At 37.1% G+C, this 13785-nt stretch overlaps 1 protein-coding gene across 14 annotated transcripts in view; it reads left to right on the top strand.

Annotated features, from left to right (window-relative positions):
* The window catches only part of PPFIBP2 (PPFIA binding protein 2), a 114167-nt gene that overhangs the window by 44502 nt on the left and 55880 nt on the right, over positions 1 to 13785 (top strand). Inside the window, exon 1 of one of the 14 annotated variants that reach the window (XM_069803947.1) lies at positions 6296 to 6371. The exons of 11 other annotated variants lie outside the window; for them this stretch is intronic. Coding sequence is in view for 2 of the 3 variants with exons in the window: in XM_069803943.1 (XP_069660044.1) it covers positions 8636 to 8683 (48 nt within the window). In the remaining variant the exon portion in view is untranslated. Of the gene's footprint in view, positions 1 to 6295; positions 6372 to 7847; positions 8684 to 13785 lie in introns of those variants that run through there. 2 more of the 14 variants (XM_069803943.1, XM_069803945.1) reach the window with 2 other exon arrangements.

The raw sequence follows: 13785 nt of genomic DNA, 5'->3' as shown, positions 1-13785 counted from the left end.
GGTCTAGGATCTGTGAACATATCAGGTTCTTGAGTTTACAGTACAACTGAGCAGAGTAATTGTGTTGCTGCTGCTTTGAGATAGATGAAAAAGGTTTGACAAAGTAAACGCTGAATTTAGAAAGAAGATTGCTATGTATCATAGAATGAGGATTTAGCAGTTACTGTAACTGCACAAATCTTTTGACAAAGCTAAAATGGAATAAAGCATCATTAATTATAGACTTTTAACTACTTAAGAACCGTATTAAAAATTTTTGCCTCGAAGTGAATGTCTGGAGTGTTTTACATGCTTTACGATTGTAAATTCTTTGGCCTTAAAAACAGAACAAAAAGATCTGGGGATTATCATTGAGAGTTCACGTAAAATAATTTTGTGTATGGTTTCAATGCTGCTTGTTAAATATTTTAGTATTGCAGGTGACCACATGATATATCGCAAAGCGGGTAGTAATTTCAGCATTAAAAATTAACTGCTGCAGTAACAACTGACTGTTTGACTGGGTGAGCTATGAGAAGAATGTATTTAGTTACAGTTTCATTTCATAACTCTAAATGAACTTCTACACTGTTAATTCTTTTTTTTTTATTCTATACATCTTTATGGAGCCCTTTCCTGAGTAAAGAGGAACCCTAGTGTTCTTACAGTGGTCATAAAACGATTTTAAGCATGAATGAAAGCCTCATTTCCAGGATTGCAAAACATGATCTTCCTTCCAGTGGAACATTTATATTTAAAGCAAGCCACTTCACCATGTAGCTTTATATACTAACCCTTAAAATGCTGATTCTTGAAAACTCATTAGTATTGTCCTGATTATGTTTTTTCTCGGAAGCCTAATTCTGAAAGTCTTCTAAATGTTCTAAATTTGAGGAAACAGGAAGGGTAGAAGAGCAGAAGAAATAGTAGACAAATGTGTGGTAGAGGCAATTTGTTAAAATAATGCAATTTGCCTTATGATATATGCTGTGCTTTGTCTCATTTCATACTCTGTGTTTTTGTAGTGGTAAAACCAGACTTTTTAGCAGAAATAGGATAAATTTCTTAGAGTCTTGATTGCCATTTGGTCATGATTAACATTCAGAAGAGATTGTTTCCACTGTATGTTAAAATCAAGGAATTTTTTTTCCCCAGTGTCTTCACAGGGACTCGGATTAAAACAGTAAACCCCAGTTCAGAATTCTGACTTGGTGGTGTTTGTGAAGTTTTGAAATTACTTCAAAGTTTTATTTTAAGTATGTGTTAAAGTGCTCTGCTGAAACATAATCACTGGTCTCTTTGTTTCACTTTTGTCTACAATTCATTTTAAAGAGTTATCTGTCCAGAACAGAGGCAGAAAATTACTGCAATACAGGGCACTTCAATATACTTGAAAACATGCTTTTATAAAAGTATCAATAGGATTTTTCAGCAACAGCTGAGTGGGAAGAGAATATATTCTGAGCAATGCCAGTTAAAGCCGATATATTTATCTGCTGGTAGATTTGACTGTGGGACTCGACTGTTGAGAGTCACGATGGAGCTATATATAGCTGAATCTTCCCATTGCCAAGTGGTATTAACACATGTTAAATTGAAAATGGACCAGTAGAGCCTGCTTGGGACAGTGTAGAAAAGCCATCATTCCCTAAGCATTCATGTTTATTTTTGCCAACTTGAAACATTAGATGGACGTGTTTTCTGACCAGTAAGTAGTCAGAGTTGAAAGTTGTATGACCCAGTCCTCTGCTGTGCTGCAGCTCCTTTTCAATGAGTTGACGGTGCATGGAAGCCCTGAACTGGAAGACCTGTTCCCCTCCAAGTTCCCCAAGCATGTTAGAGCAATTCATAGCACACAAGAAAGAGCAGAGAAGTGTCCTTCATATGCCCAGCTATTTATGAATACTAGAGAGTGCCTTGGAACTAGTGGAAAGGGGGTGTACACAGCTTGCATGGAATTTTTCTAAACCAGGCCTAATTTTGTTAATGTTCTGTGGCTGCTTTGTCTGGGAGTCAACCCTATCATCTCTGACTATGACTGCTTACTGTAGTATCTGTCAGCAGAGGTAGGAAAGTCTTCTCTGCACAAAGAACTAATAGAAGCTTGAAATAGCTTTGCAGTGAGTAGGGCAGATTTAGATCTCATTCTTAAAATGACATAGTGAGGTGGTTTTGGCATTTTCTTTCACCCTTGTAATGGTCGGGAATGCTTACCAGAGCCCCCTTTAAACTACAATGATCAGGAGTGATTAAACAGAATTGTGTTATGGCCTTAGGCTTAGAGTACTCATGGAAGAGAGGTGGTATTCCTGTTATAAAAGCAGGGCCTGTATTTTTATATGTTAAGTTTTCCGAGATTTCAAGGTAGATTACTGACATATTGTAAAGTTTAGCCCTTGGGGGCAAACCTCACCTATGTGGGCTATCCACACGTTGATACCGTCAGAGGAAATAGAGGACTACTCTATAGGAAGCCATGATTGTATATGGAAATTGCATGTTAGCCTTCAAAAGCATTAATACAATTTATTCAGTTCCATTTATCTAAGACTCTTTCAGTTGTTGGCTTCAGTGCCTTCCTTTGCACTAAGTGGCTGAATATCACATTAGTTCATCTTTCCTTTTGTGTCTAATGTTACGCATGGTGTCCCTTTTTCATTTCACATTATCATCTGTCACTAGAATTTCCAGCTGCATTGCTTTTCACTGATTTAAATATGATACACTGTATTAATTTAACAAACATTACTGTATAAATGTGAGTGCTATGAAGTATGTGCTTTTTTTAAGTGTAGCTAGAGGAAACATTGGAAGATGTTTTCCATAAAGTAATTAACAGAGGGATTGGTAAGAGACAATTATTTCATTAAACAATGGTGCTACCAGATAAGGTATAAAGGTAATGGTCATGTAAAGAAGCTGGGGGCAAAATTTTCTTAAAGGTAATGTATTGATTTGGAGGTATTACTTGAATGTTAGAGGAAGGGCATAAGTTTGAATTATTTCTGTATATAACCTTTATTCAGATTTCACAGAATTTGGATAGGTTGACCTATCTTATTTGCTAAATGTTATCAGCTATGACAAACATGGCAATAATATAATTCACAACAAAATTATTTCATTCTCTTTTGGAATAGTAGGCTAATAATAGTGGTAAACAGGCTTGTATTTAGTTAAAATGCAACTAAATATATTTTCAGGTTTTGTGATCTTTCAAAAATGGGAACATTATACTTATTCTAGACATATTATGCAACATGTTGGCATAGTACTCTTCTTCATAAGTAGATAAACATGTGCTTTATTTTCTTGAAATAATGAAATGCTTAAGAAGAAAATGAATATTTGTATATTCCTTATCAGAAAAAAGGACTTGTAAAGGTTTATCTCCAGGTTATTCTGGTCTGGGTTTTTTAAATTTTTTTCCATTCTGAAATTTAAAAGAGAAAATCTGATGTGTGTCATCCTGAGGACAGGCAAAATGTTACCTGGTAATATCATTGATATATGTGCAAATACTTGGTAAATGTCCTGTTTCATGTTTCATATACTGATTTACTGCATATTTAGTAATTTCAGTAGTGCTTTTAAACCTTTCAGGCAGAAAAGTAAACCCGAATTATTGTAGTATGTTGTGTGGTAGAATGTAAATATATTTCTTAAAATATTTTGTTTATGTGTCAGTGTACTCTCTTCTTGCTTATAGCAACTGGGCGGGAGTGTTCACAGTGATTTTGTTTTTCTCTTAAGTAGAAAACATTTTTTAGTTTTTATGCAAAAACATAGTACTCAAGTTTCTTACAACCCACATTTTCTTCTAAATAAGTTTCATGCAAAAAGTTATAGCTCTTCTAGAACTTGGGCTGGAAAAAGTATTTCAGCATATGGCAAGGAATGTTTGAAACTGCCAAGAATGTGCAAATGTCTGTGGATGAATTAATAAACAGTAAGTTCATCTAAGTATTGGTAATACATTCTTTATGCAAGCCAAGGGAAGACAGCTAGTTATTACTTGAGCAGTAACCAGAAAAGACATAGTAGTGCTAGAGATATGTGATACCATACAGCCTGCAGATGGGAATGACTCCAAAGATGTCAGCACCTGTTTGAAGTATTACCTCCCCCCCACCCTCCGAATATGCAATAAGGGTGAGGGTTACCCATGCTGGCTTGGAACTAATGGCCATCTAAGTCTGATTATTTCTGAAATACAGATTTTAATCAAAGAATTAAGCCATTAGGATTGAGTGCATTTTATGCAGGGAGAGGATTATTTGTTCATGTATCTACATACCATTATTTCTAGTCTGTTTCCCAGGATACTAGTCAGTTGTTTCTTTTTTAATTATCACAAGTAAAGCAAATGTGCTCATATACAGAATGCAGTTGGTTGCTTTTTTTCTTTTGTTCCAGGGGTTTCATCTTTCTCTGTCACTTAGGCATTATCAGTTAGTCATGATTAAGACTCTTAAGACAAATTATGTTGCTGGAAATGCTTCATCTAGATTTCTGAAGCCATTCCTCACCATGTAAAAAGGATTTCTTCTTCCATTGTCCTTTGTGCAAATAGCCTGAATTTCTTTTCACACAAGAATTCCTGTGCAGGCGTATTCTCTCCCTCTTCCTTCACTCTGAAGTGCTTGCATTTTTCTGCAGCATGAGAATCACAGGTGTGTGAATTGGCATGCTGAGGAAATTTTTCTTTTTTAAAATCTGGTCTTAATCACTTTGTTTCCAAAGCAGCCCAAACACTAGGATTGGGAAGAGCGCAGAGTAATGGATGTAGGAAAAGTTGATAGTAATTCTTGGGAATGAGTAAATTTTTGTGGCATGCCCATACTCAGCTGGACTCCCCTGATGAGGCTGGGAAGACACGTAGTTGGTCATTTCAGTTCTTGCCCTGAAAGGCCAAGTGTGTGTTCTTCTGGTGTTTTCAGAGGCTGATGGGTTTTGAAACCAAAATGATCTAAAAGTTATTGCTGAAAAGGAAGAGAGATGCTATGTTCCAGGGACCTGGACCTGATGGAGGCTGAAGAACTTCTGCCCTGCTTCCTGTTCGCTTGCCCTCTAACCTCCCAGGCAATGGAGTGCCAATACAAGAACACTATTGACAGTTTGCATTTGTGCTGCTCTGAAAGATCACAAAAACCTGTGTTTTAGCACAAATTTAACTGAATAAAAAGTAAAATTGCTAAAATAACAGTAATAAATATGATTTTATAATGTTCATAGGGCCTCAGCTGGATGGGAGAAAGAGGGACAGTGGTGGAAAAGCAAACAATTCTGTGCTTCCTCAGCTCCAGTGTTGGTAGAAGAGGGATTACACCAGACAGTCAGATTGCCCTTCCCTCCACAGTTCTAAGAGGATTTGTGGATGTTTTCTTGTCTCTTCATAGGTCTGGAATGGAGGGACATGAGACGTATAACTGATTGTTTAAAGCATTGTGTTACTTTCAGTTTCAAACCTGTTACAGCATGTCTGTTTGCTATTTGAAACAGATTTAAAGTTGTCTTTGAAATATATGACATTCTGACTAATAAAGTAATGGATTGCTCAGCTGAGTGTTTTTTATGCGTTGTGTATCAGCAGACATTCATGTGGCTAGCACCTTTTTTGTTCTGCAAATGGAGTTTTTAGCTCTATCAACAGTGGCAGTAATCAGTTTTCTATGGAAGTACAGAATTGGCAAAGAAATCCTAATGTGTTTTCATACAGCTTGTGGAGTATATAAACTTTGTTAATTTTAAACATTTTAGTGCCCTGCATTACATTTATATTGCTGTAATGTGTGTTTTCATTTATTTTTGGAGATTACACTGGAGAAAATAAACAATTTGGTGGGGGGAGTAATAGCTAGATCATTCTCTCTCCATGGGGTAACACTTGAGGGTGGTGGTACTGCAGTGATAGTGGGGGATTTTTGCTTGTTTGTTTCTTAATTCTCCATTGAACTAGAAGTTAGTGCTCAGTGAAGAACTACACGCAGACATGGATTTCCTAAAAATAAGAAAAAAAAATACAGTGGTAACCCAATGAAGCAATCCTCAGATTGCAACATATTTTCCGTATTTTCACACTGCCCAGAGAAGGTAACCTGCTTTTCCAGTGAAATGGAAAACTACTCTAAGCAAATCTGGGGCAATTGGTTTGCATGCAGTTGGTGTCTGAAACTTTTTCAGGCCAAAGCTCGAGCAGGATGTAAAGTTCAGCATGCAGGTGACAGGCTAAAAGTGAACATGTGACTGCCTGGAATGTATGTTGTCAACATTCGTGGCTGATAAGATACAGAAAATTCAGATACGTTTACCTTTTAATCAGGAAGAATGACTGTAACAGAATCAAGAGGCCTTTGCATGAAATCCAGTACAAATGACAAGGCAGAAATAAGGTATGTTTGTCATTTTAAATACTTCTAAGAGGAGAGATAGATACTCGCCTAGCTGCAGACACTGCACTGAGGCACTAGTAAGTGGAGTAACGTACTTTTCGTGTAGTTTTTTTAATGAAAAACAAAATCATTAAGCAATGATATGTGGTGGAATGTTTTAAGAGACGTATGTTTCACCCTTCCTTAAATAAGGCTGAAATGAGAGTCTTAGAACCTATGTTTTGAAATGGATAAAACGTGGAACTTCAGGCTCCGTAGTACTGGTGCTATGGGATACACAATATTTTGAGATAAAGTTTGATGTATTTGCTGTTCTCCATAATTAGATAACTAGTTTTCTGGGGAAAAAAAAAATGCCTTAAGCTGTAGGGAGTTCATGTTTAATGTCAAGAGAACCCCTATTCAGTCTTCATTCAGTTTGTCAGCCATGACAGAGGCTGTCATGCATAGAGAAGCATACTATATTAAGTGCATCTTAATTTTTATGATTTTTTCAAAAAAACGGACCACTGACAATGTACTAAGGCTTTTGCCAGATGGTGTGATCTATTCAAGAAATAGCTCCTCTCATCAACTTCAAGATAGCATAAAAACTTCTACAACCAGCGTGGAGTAAGTACGTTCTATTTACAGAGCACCCCAAGTCCTCTTCAGATCTGTCTTGTAGCATGGTTTACTTTTGGAAACTGGCAGTTCTTTTATCTTGTCACATTTACTAGTGTTTTTAGGTGTCCTAGCAACTTTAGGAGACTTGTAGCACTAACTTTCTGAAAACGATTCATATTTTTCTTGTCATGTGACAGGTAATAAATACATGAAGAAAGCTGGAAGTCTAGGTTTATATCCTTCCCTCTTACTTTTGTGTTATGGAAGATTCTAAAAAGAGGCCCATCAGGTCAAAAGGATCAAGAATGGTTGAAATAATAAAAGCCCACATCCCTTGCAGAAAATCCTTCATGTATCTGTGACTTCCACAGTTTGCAATGTGGGTAGATGCCTAAGTGAGGCAGGGTCCCTGTAACTGCTTTTCAGGGTTTACATACAGCTTCAGACTTTGAGTTCTTTGTATATATCGCTAGTAGGATGGGCAACTTTGACACTGGCTCTTCCAAATTGCTGTTTTACTTTGCCTTAAATGCAGGGGTGAGTTTGGCTGGGAAGATAAGTAAATGTTCTGAGATCACAAAAATTCCATGGAGACAGCTGCGTTTTGGTCTTAATAGGCATTGCCCCAGCAGTTGTCCTTGTGTGTGTAACAATCAGTTGCCCATTTAAGGCCAAAGCCACTTTCAACTAGTGGGAGATACAATACTGGAAATTGGAGTTTATTGGGAAAAATTAGAACTTAATCATAACTACTGTGTGGAGGCACTAGAGGACACCGCAGTAACAGGCAACGCTTTTAAACTTCCCTTCTTGCCAGAGCATTGCTTTGCATACGCATTTATCTTGGTGTTGCAAGTTTGAAAAGTTGCCATGCTATGAGACTTCAGCTTCAGCAGGAACAGACAAAAATCTTAGAAGGGTATCATCATCTTCTGTTAAGATGGAAAATTGCCTCTTTGGCAATAACAGTATTTATGGGATAATTAACTTATCCACAGGATCGTCCTTGTGTCCCTCCTCTTTTATAATGTCTTTTGAGAGGACAGGCAAGTAATTCAAAGAGCAAAACTTATTTTTAGGTTTAGTCTGAGCCTGAAATAAACTGAGAAGGCTGAGTAGTGTTACGATAAACAGGGAGTAAAAAAGAGACAGGAAATAGGGGGTCTTTAGTAATGAGTTCCAGCCACTCTTGAAACAGAAAGCCAGAGAAAGCATTACTTGAAAATAGTTTCTCAGTGACAGCTTAATAATTTTTAGCTTGTTATTCAACATTAAAAGGGAACAGTTTCTGCAGATTTATACTATTCTTGAAAGATCTTTTTTAAAGATCATTTAGCAACTTATTTTTTGACGTTTTTAGAGTCGCATTGTTCTTGTTGCTAACCGATCTGCTGTTTAAAAAAACCAGATGTTTGGGGGAGAGTCCGAAGTTTATACAGTTGTGCGTTATGTATACATCTGTGAGAAGCATTTGGGATAAGACTGTGGGACAGAGGCAGAAGATTTAGCTTAAAATGTGAAAACACTTTCAAGATTTTAGAAGTTGAGGGTTGAAAGGGGAAGAAGTCACAGCTTTATCCTGTAGAACAAAGTAGTGCGCTTGCTTCCAAAAGTTTCTTTTAACCCTGGGAATGTGACTGCTGAGATGGGCCCAAAGCATGGATGGTGAGATTGATATTTACAAGCACTTCACGTGGCTAAAGAGGGTAAGTGATTTGCTGGGCTTTGTTTTCTCTTTGTAAATGCACATTATTAAAGCTTAGTCAGAATTCTCAGCTTTGTGAAAGGAAACACATTGAGTGCCTCAGACATAAAATATTGTAAGTTTCTTCACGAGAAATGAATTAAAGACATTTCTTCATGTAGGAGGAGGCGGCTTAGGGAGGGGGGAGAGAATCAGCTGTCTTTGTCTTTAAAAATGAAACTCTAGGATCAAACTTTGAACAAATGGCAATAGATTCTAGCAAGTGCTCGTGCTTTCCTGAGATTGTAATACAACAAAGCAAATCCTGCCTGGGAATTTATGGCAAAAAAGGAGAATGTGTTGTTTACCATGTTGTGCTTTAAAATTAAAAATTATTTGCACTAGTTCTTCATTTAATCAATTCTTCATCGGGGTAACTCTATGGTAACAACTTTAAGGATGCCTTTGTTTTGGATAAAAATGGTGGTACTTTTTTCCAGTGCATGTTACTCCAATAAAATTGTTTTTTAAAAAGTCAGTGCTGTTAAAATCCTAATTTTCTGATGAACTGTCTGAGTGTGCATTAACTGCATGAGATTGTTTTTGTCTTCCTATAAAAGAAAAAATGTAGGTTTGGGCAGTTGTCTCGACACCTTGGAAAAATCACTTTGTTTTTGTCAGCTTTTAGATTTTTAAGTTGTAGGTATTTATTTTTCAGTGTTTGAAAAATCCATGAATGGGATGTGAATAGATCCTTCACAGTAGACTGGGTTTTTAATTGCAATATTAAGTTAATTGTGTGTCATGTAAGCAGCACATCCTCTCATTATACTTTTAAAATCTGTGTTAACCTGTGTGTACTTTTCTTGCAAATTCTATGCACACCATTTATGTTAGTGCTTCTGTATGGCACTGGATTAAAAACACACATGTATACATATGCACATGCAGTCTATTTTTTTTACTAGCTGTATAAACATAAAATATAGGTAAATACTTACGTGAAATGTAATTAGGAACCTTAATTTGGGTAGTTTCGTGAATGAATATAAAATATTCATGATATAATGTTAGTCTTTGATAAAGGCTTGAGAATCCTGAAGTTAATTTACAAAATATTTACATCAGGTTCTGGAAACTTTTACATTTCAGGAGTGTGGATGGGGAGGAGATTAAATGGGGAGTGAGTGGGATAGTGAAGGAGAAGAGACAACAGGAAGTAGCAGTTGGTAACATTATACTATTAGTTTAACCTGTGCTCTGTGCAGTTAAAGCTAAATAACTCTTTAGTGTTTTTTGAGATCACATATTAATTTGTTGTTTAAATGAGGTTTTGAATACAGCATGTCTGCCACCCCTGCTTCCTGGTTTAAATTTCATTTCTAAAAAGATAGGTTTGCTAACAAAAGGTTAAGGTGTGCTGTTACCAGCTTGTGTGGCATTAAGGATACACTGAGGACAATAACATTCTGAGAATGGGCTCAAGAAATAGCTTCAGTGAAGAAAGTCTCACACTGAAATGTTCACAGCTTTGCAGGGGTTAACACAGGATGTTTTTAGGATGATTTTCAAGTATTGTGTTTGGAAAGGATACTGTGTTCAAATGTAGCACAGGCTTTTACAGAAGTTAATAATGCTATTACTGTTGTTGCATGTAATTCCTTTTATGTAGGGTACATAAAAGAGAATAGCAATATTGCTGCTTTTCCTTGCAAGCTCTTTAAGGGGGTGAGCACATGTGGGGGAAGGGAAGAGAACTGAAAATGCTCTTGCATTGTTCCCAGGAGAACTTAAGCAGTCTGCTCCCAAATTCCTTTGACAAGTGATTTTAAAAAGAAGTTGAAACAATCTAAGTTGCTTATTTAGTTCTCATGTTCAAGAATCCTGATGTCACATGTCTGGCACTGACTGATAGCATATAAAGATTTTAGGCCCTGCAATCATAAACTGTTGCTCTTTTGGCTGATAAAGTATGAGCACCCTCCAGAGTAACAAATGGCACTTAACAGTAACTCCAACAGACTTCCATAAACCCTTGGTGAAGTATGCCAAAGCTGGTTCAAATTTCATCATTAGCAGAAATCATTTCAGAGACCAGGATCAGTTTTGATGTTGCAGTGGTTGGCTAAGCTAGATTTGCATGGTATCTGCGGCTTGGACTGGGTTAGGGCAGCAAACAAATACAAAAATCACGAGGTCAAGGCAGGCAAAATGACAGATACAACTGCTATTTTCAAATGCTTAGAATAGAGGATCTGGTTTTGAGCAGTAGTCTTGTAACATAACGCGTATAGTATCATGCAAGAGCAGCAGGGACAAAGCAATATTTAGATCAACTTGAAATAAGGTGTCCCCATACTTCAGCTCTTTCCATTGGACTTTCTTGATGTTAAAATGACCTGTGAAAATGCTGTGCAAAGAATAGCCATAGGTATGGACAGAGTGGGCAGCAAAATGTAAGAGCCGATGGACAGAGCCAAGAAACAATTTAGCCTTATCTTAGTTGTATATGAGGCACAGTTAATGTGTTTTCCTATGTTTACTGGTTTTTTTTCTCCATTTTACTTTTTTCTGCCTTTTGCGAGTAATACAAATTATTAGTCTGCAGTAGTACTTCTTAGAACGGAAGGAACTTTCTCTGATACTATCTTACCAAATCTCAGAAAGACAAAACTCTGCAGTGGGTACAGCTATACTGTACTTCGTGGCATGTGATACTTTGATGGCAATTTCAGAACTGTCCTGGTTAGTTTATTCTGGCTGAGAAGCTGAGTATCTGACATAGGCACATAGTACCGTTCTAGTTTCATGCAGTGTTATAAGAGTTTGTAACAATGCAGATATTCGATGATACCTTGTTAGTAAGACAAAAAGCCCGGCTAAGGAGATCACAGGAATTGTTAAGGGAGGCATGTCGCTCAGCAGTCTGTTTCTAGAAGGATACAGAAAAGTTCCTGTGCGTATACAGTGCACTTTTAACATCACAGCTAAGGCAACAGCATAGTTCTCATAAAGTAGTTGGTGGGCAGTTTGTGGGAAGTGTTTTGCAGATAACTGTTGGGTTCTTTTACAGGGCCTAAGCATAAATCTGCTGCAGTTAAAAGTTACTGTTGCAAGCTGAGGAACCTGAGACACCCCCCACTACCTGAAGCTGAAAGTGTCTCATCTTTAGCAAACTTTCTTTGGTTCTCTCAAGGGATTTGGGTTTGGGGGTTCACATACAATTTCATCTGTTGTCCTGTTGCTTTATTCTTATCTTTCCATCTGGCCTTAATTGGAACACACCATTCCAAATAAAAATGACACAACCCCCATTTTGGTATGTAGGCATTTAGTTATAACCACAAATTATTAACAAGCATCACAAACATAAATGCTAATATTTACTACAAACAGTATTATGGGCTCTCTAAGGACATTGTAAATTAACTGAGCTATTTGAACTGCAGTGGATGGAGTGTAGCAAAATGGAAGGTCTCTTGCCTCTGGAAAACATTCTACAGTAGTAAGATGTCTTATTTTGAAAGAGAGATGGCTTCATATGAAGTGGAGGCATCTGATGACTCTTGTAGCTTGCTTTAGACTTACCTTCAGAAGTGCATGCAGCACCAAGCTAATGGCTGACCTGAAACCGGTGTACGTTATTCTTATGCTTTCCTTTCCTTTATTCCAGATGCTATTCACAATCTGTAGTAGCAAGAGGTGGAGTGATCAAACCCATGCTGTAGCCATTAAGCTCATGATATTGAGGGTGAATCTTATGACTTCTCTAAGAATATCTTCCTTTAACTAACGTAACTGCCTGGAGGAGAAAATAGTATTAGGAAAAATTCTTTTGTTTTACAGACTACAAAAATTTACCTAGCTCTGTCTTTACTTAATTTCAGACTATATCCTGTTAGCTTTTTCAAAATGACTGCCATTTTCACTTAACCAACAAGGAACAACAGCAAATATAAAACCCTGTTGTTGATTTACTAATTGTCTTCAGATGAAAGGCAAGAATTACAGATCCAGAAATCATGTTCCAGCCTTCTCCTCAAGTCTACTGTGTGAATGTACATATATTCAGCTGGGTGTGTATCTGAGGTAGTACTAACATGCCAAGAGATTGAATTTGTATTACATCCATAGTCAGATGCCAAAATAAAAATGTTTACTGTGCAGGCTACTCACTCATCACTACACAATAGCAAATACTGTGACTCATAACATCAATTCTGCTGACCCAGAAGAGTACTGAAGAGATGGAAAGTTCATACTCTTCTAAATATTATCAATTCAAAATAGGCTGGAACAAGTATGTAGTATACTTTTTCTTGTATTGAAATATAATGTTACAGTCTGTGCGCTGCTAGTAGTTTGCAGGAAAACTGACTGGTTGAATTCTGCTGGTTATACTCCTTGTTTTCAGGCTCTAAACTGCAACAAAAGACAATATGTCAAGCATGTACCTAATCTTCCCCGTTCATGCAAGTATTATAGTTGCCACAGGCATCTTACTCAATTATCAGTGGAACTGAAGGTGATTCATGTGACTCAATAAGAAGAGGGGAGGGTTATGACATAATCTGTCTTCTAAAAGAGGCGGGTGACTTGTTGAAAAAGCTTACAAATCACCACTCTAACTGACTGCCAGGTTTCTTTTCCCAGCTCCTCCCCCCTCCACAGCCCAATACGAGATCCATGGTATTAGTGACAAATTTCTGTGTAACAGCTTGCTGATCAACTTCAGAAGTTGCTATTTTTTGTTTTAAAATTAGCTGTGTTGGAGATTCTTTCAGCTGAAACTGAAACAGCACACATGAGGAAAGCATAAACTGGCCTGTATTCAATTCTATTACCTTGCATATGTGCTTCCTTTAAGGGGCTTACTTTTACAGCCTATCAAGATTCAGCTAGAAGTTCTGTTACAGGAGCTTCTGAACAGAATATCTGTACAGAAGCATTATACAATGGTTGTCGTTCTGTTCTGACAATAAGCTGCATTCTGAATTGTTTCCTGTCAAAATAACAAGCAAGAAAACATAACATTCCATGCTTACTGGGCCCTGAGAAGGCTGTTATAACTTAAGATAGCTGAGTTGATGAAACATTTCCTCCCTTTCTTGCCATACCCTTTTA

The sequence above is a fragment of the Haliaeetus albicilla genome, chromosome 16 (assembly GCF_947461875.1).
Source record: "Haliaeetus albicilla chromosome 16, bHalAlb1.1, whole genome shotgun sequence".
Taxonomy (NCBI): Eukaryota; Metazoa; Chordata; class Aves; order Accipitriformes; family Accipitridae; genus Haliaeetus; species Haliaeetus albicilla.
The sequence above is the reverse complement of the archived record's forward strand: the minus strand, read 5'-3'. Positions and strand labels throughout refer to the sequence as shown.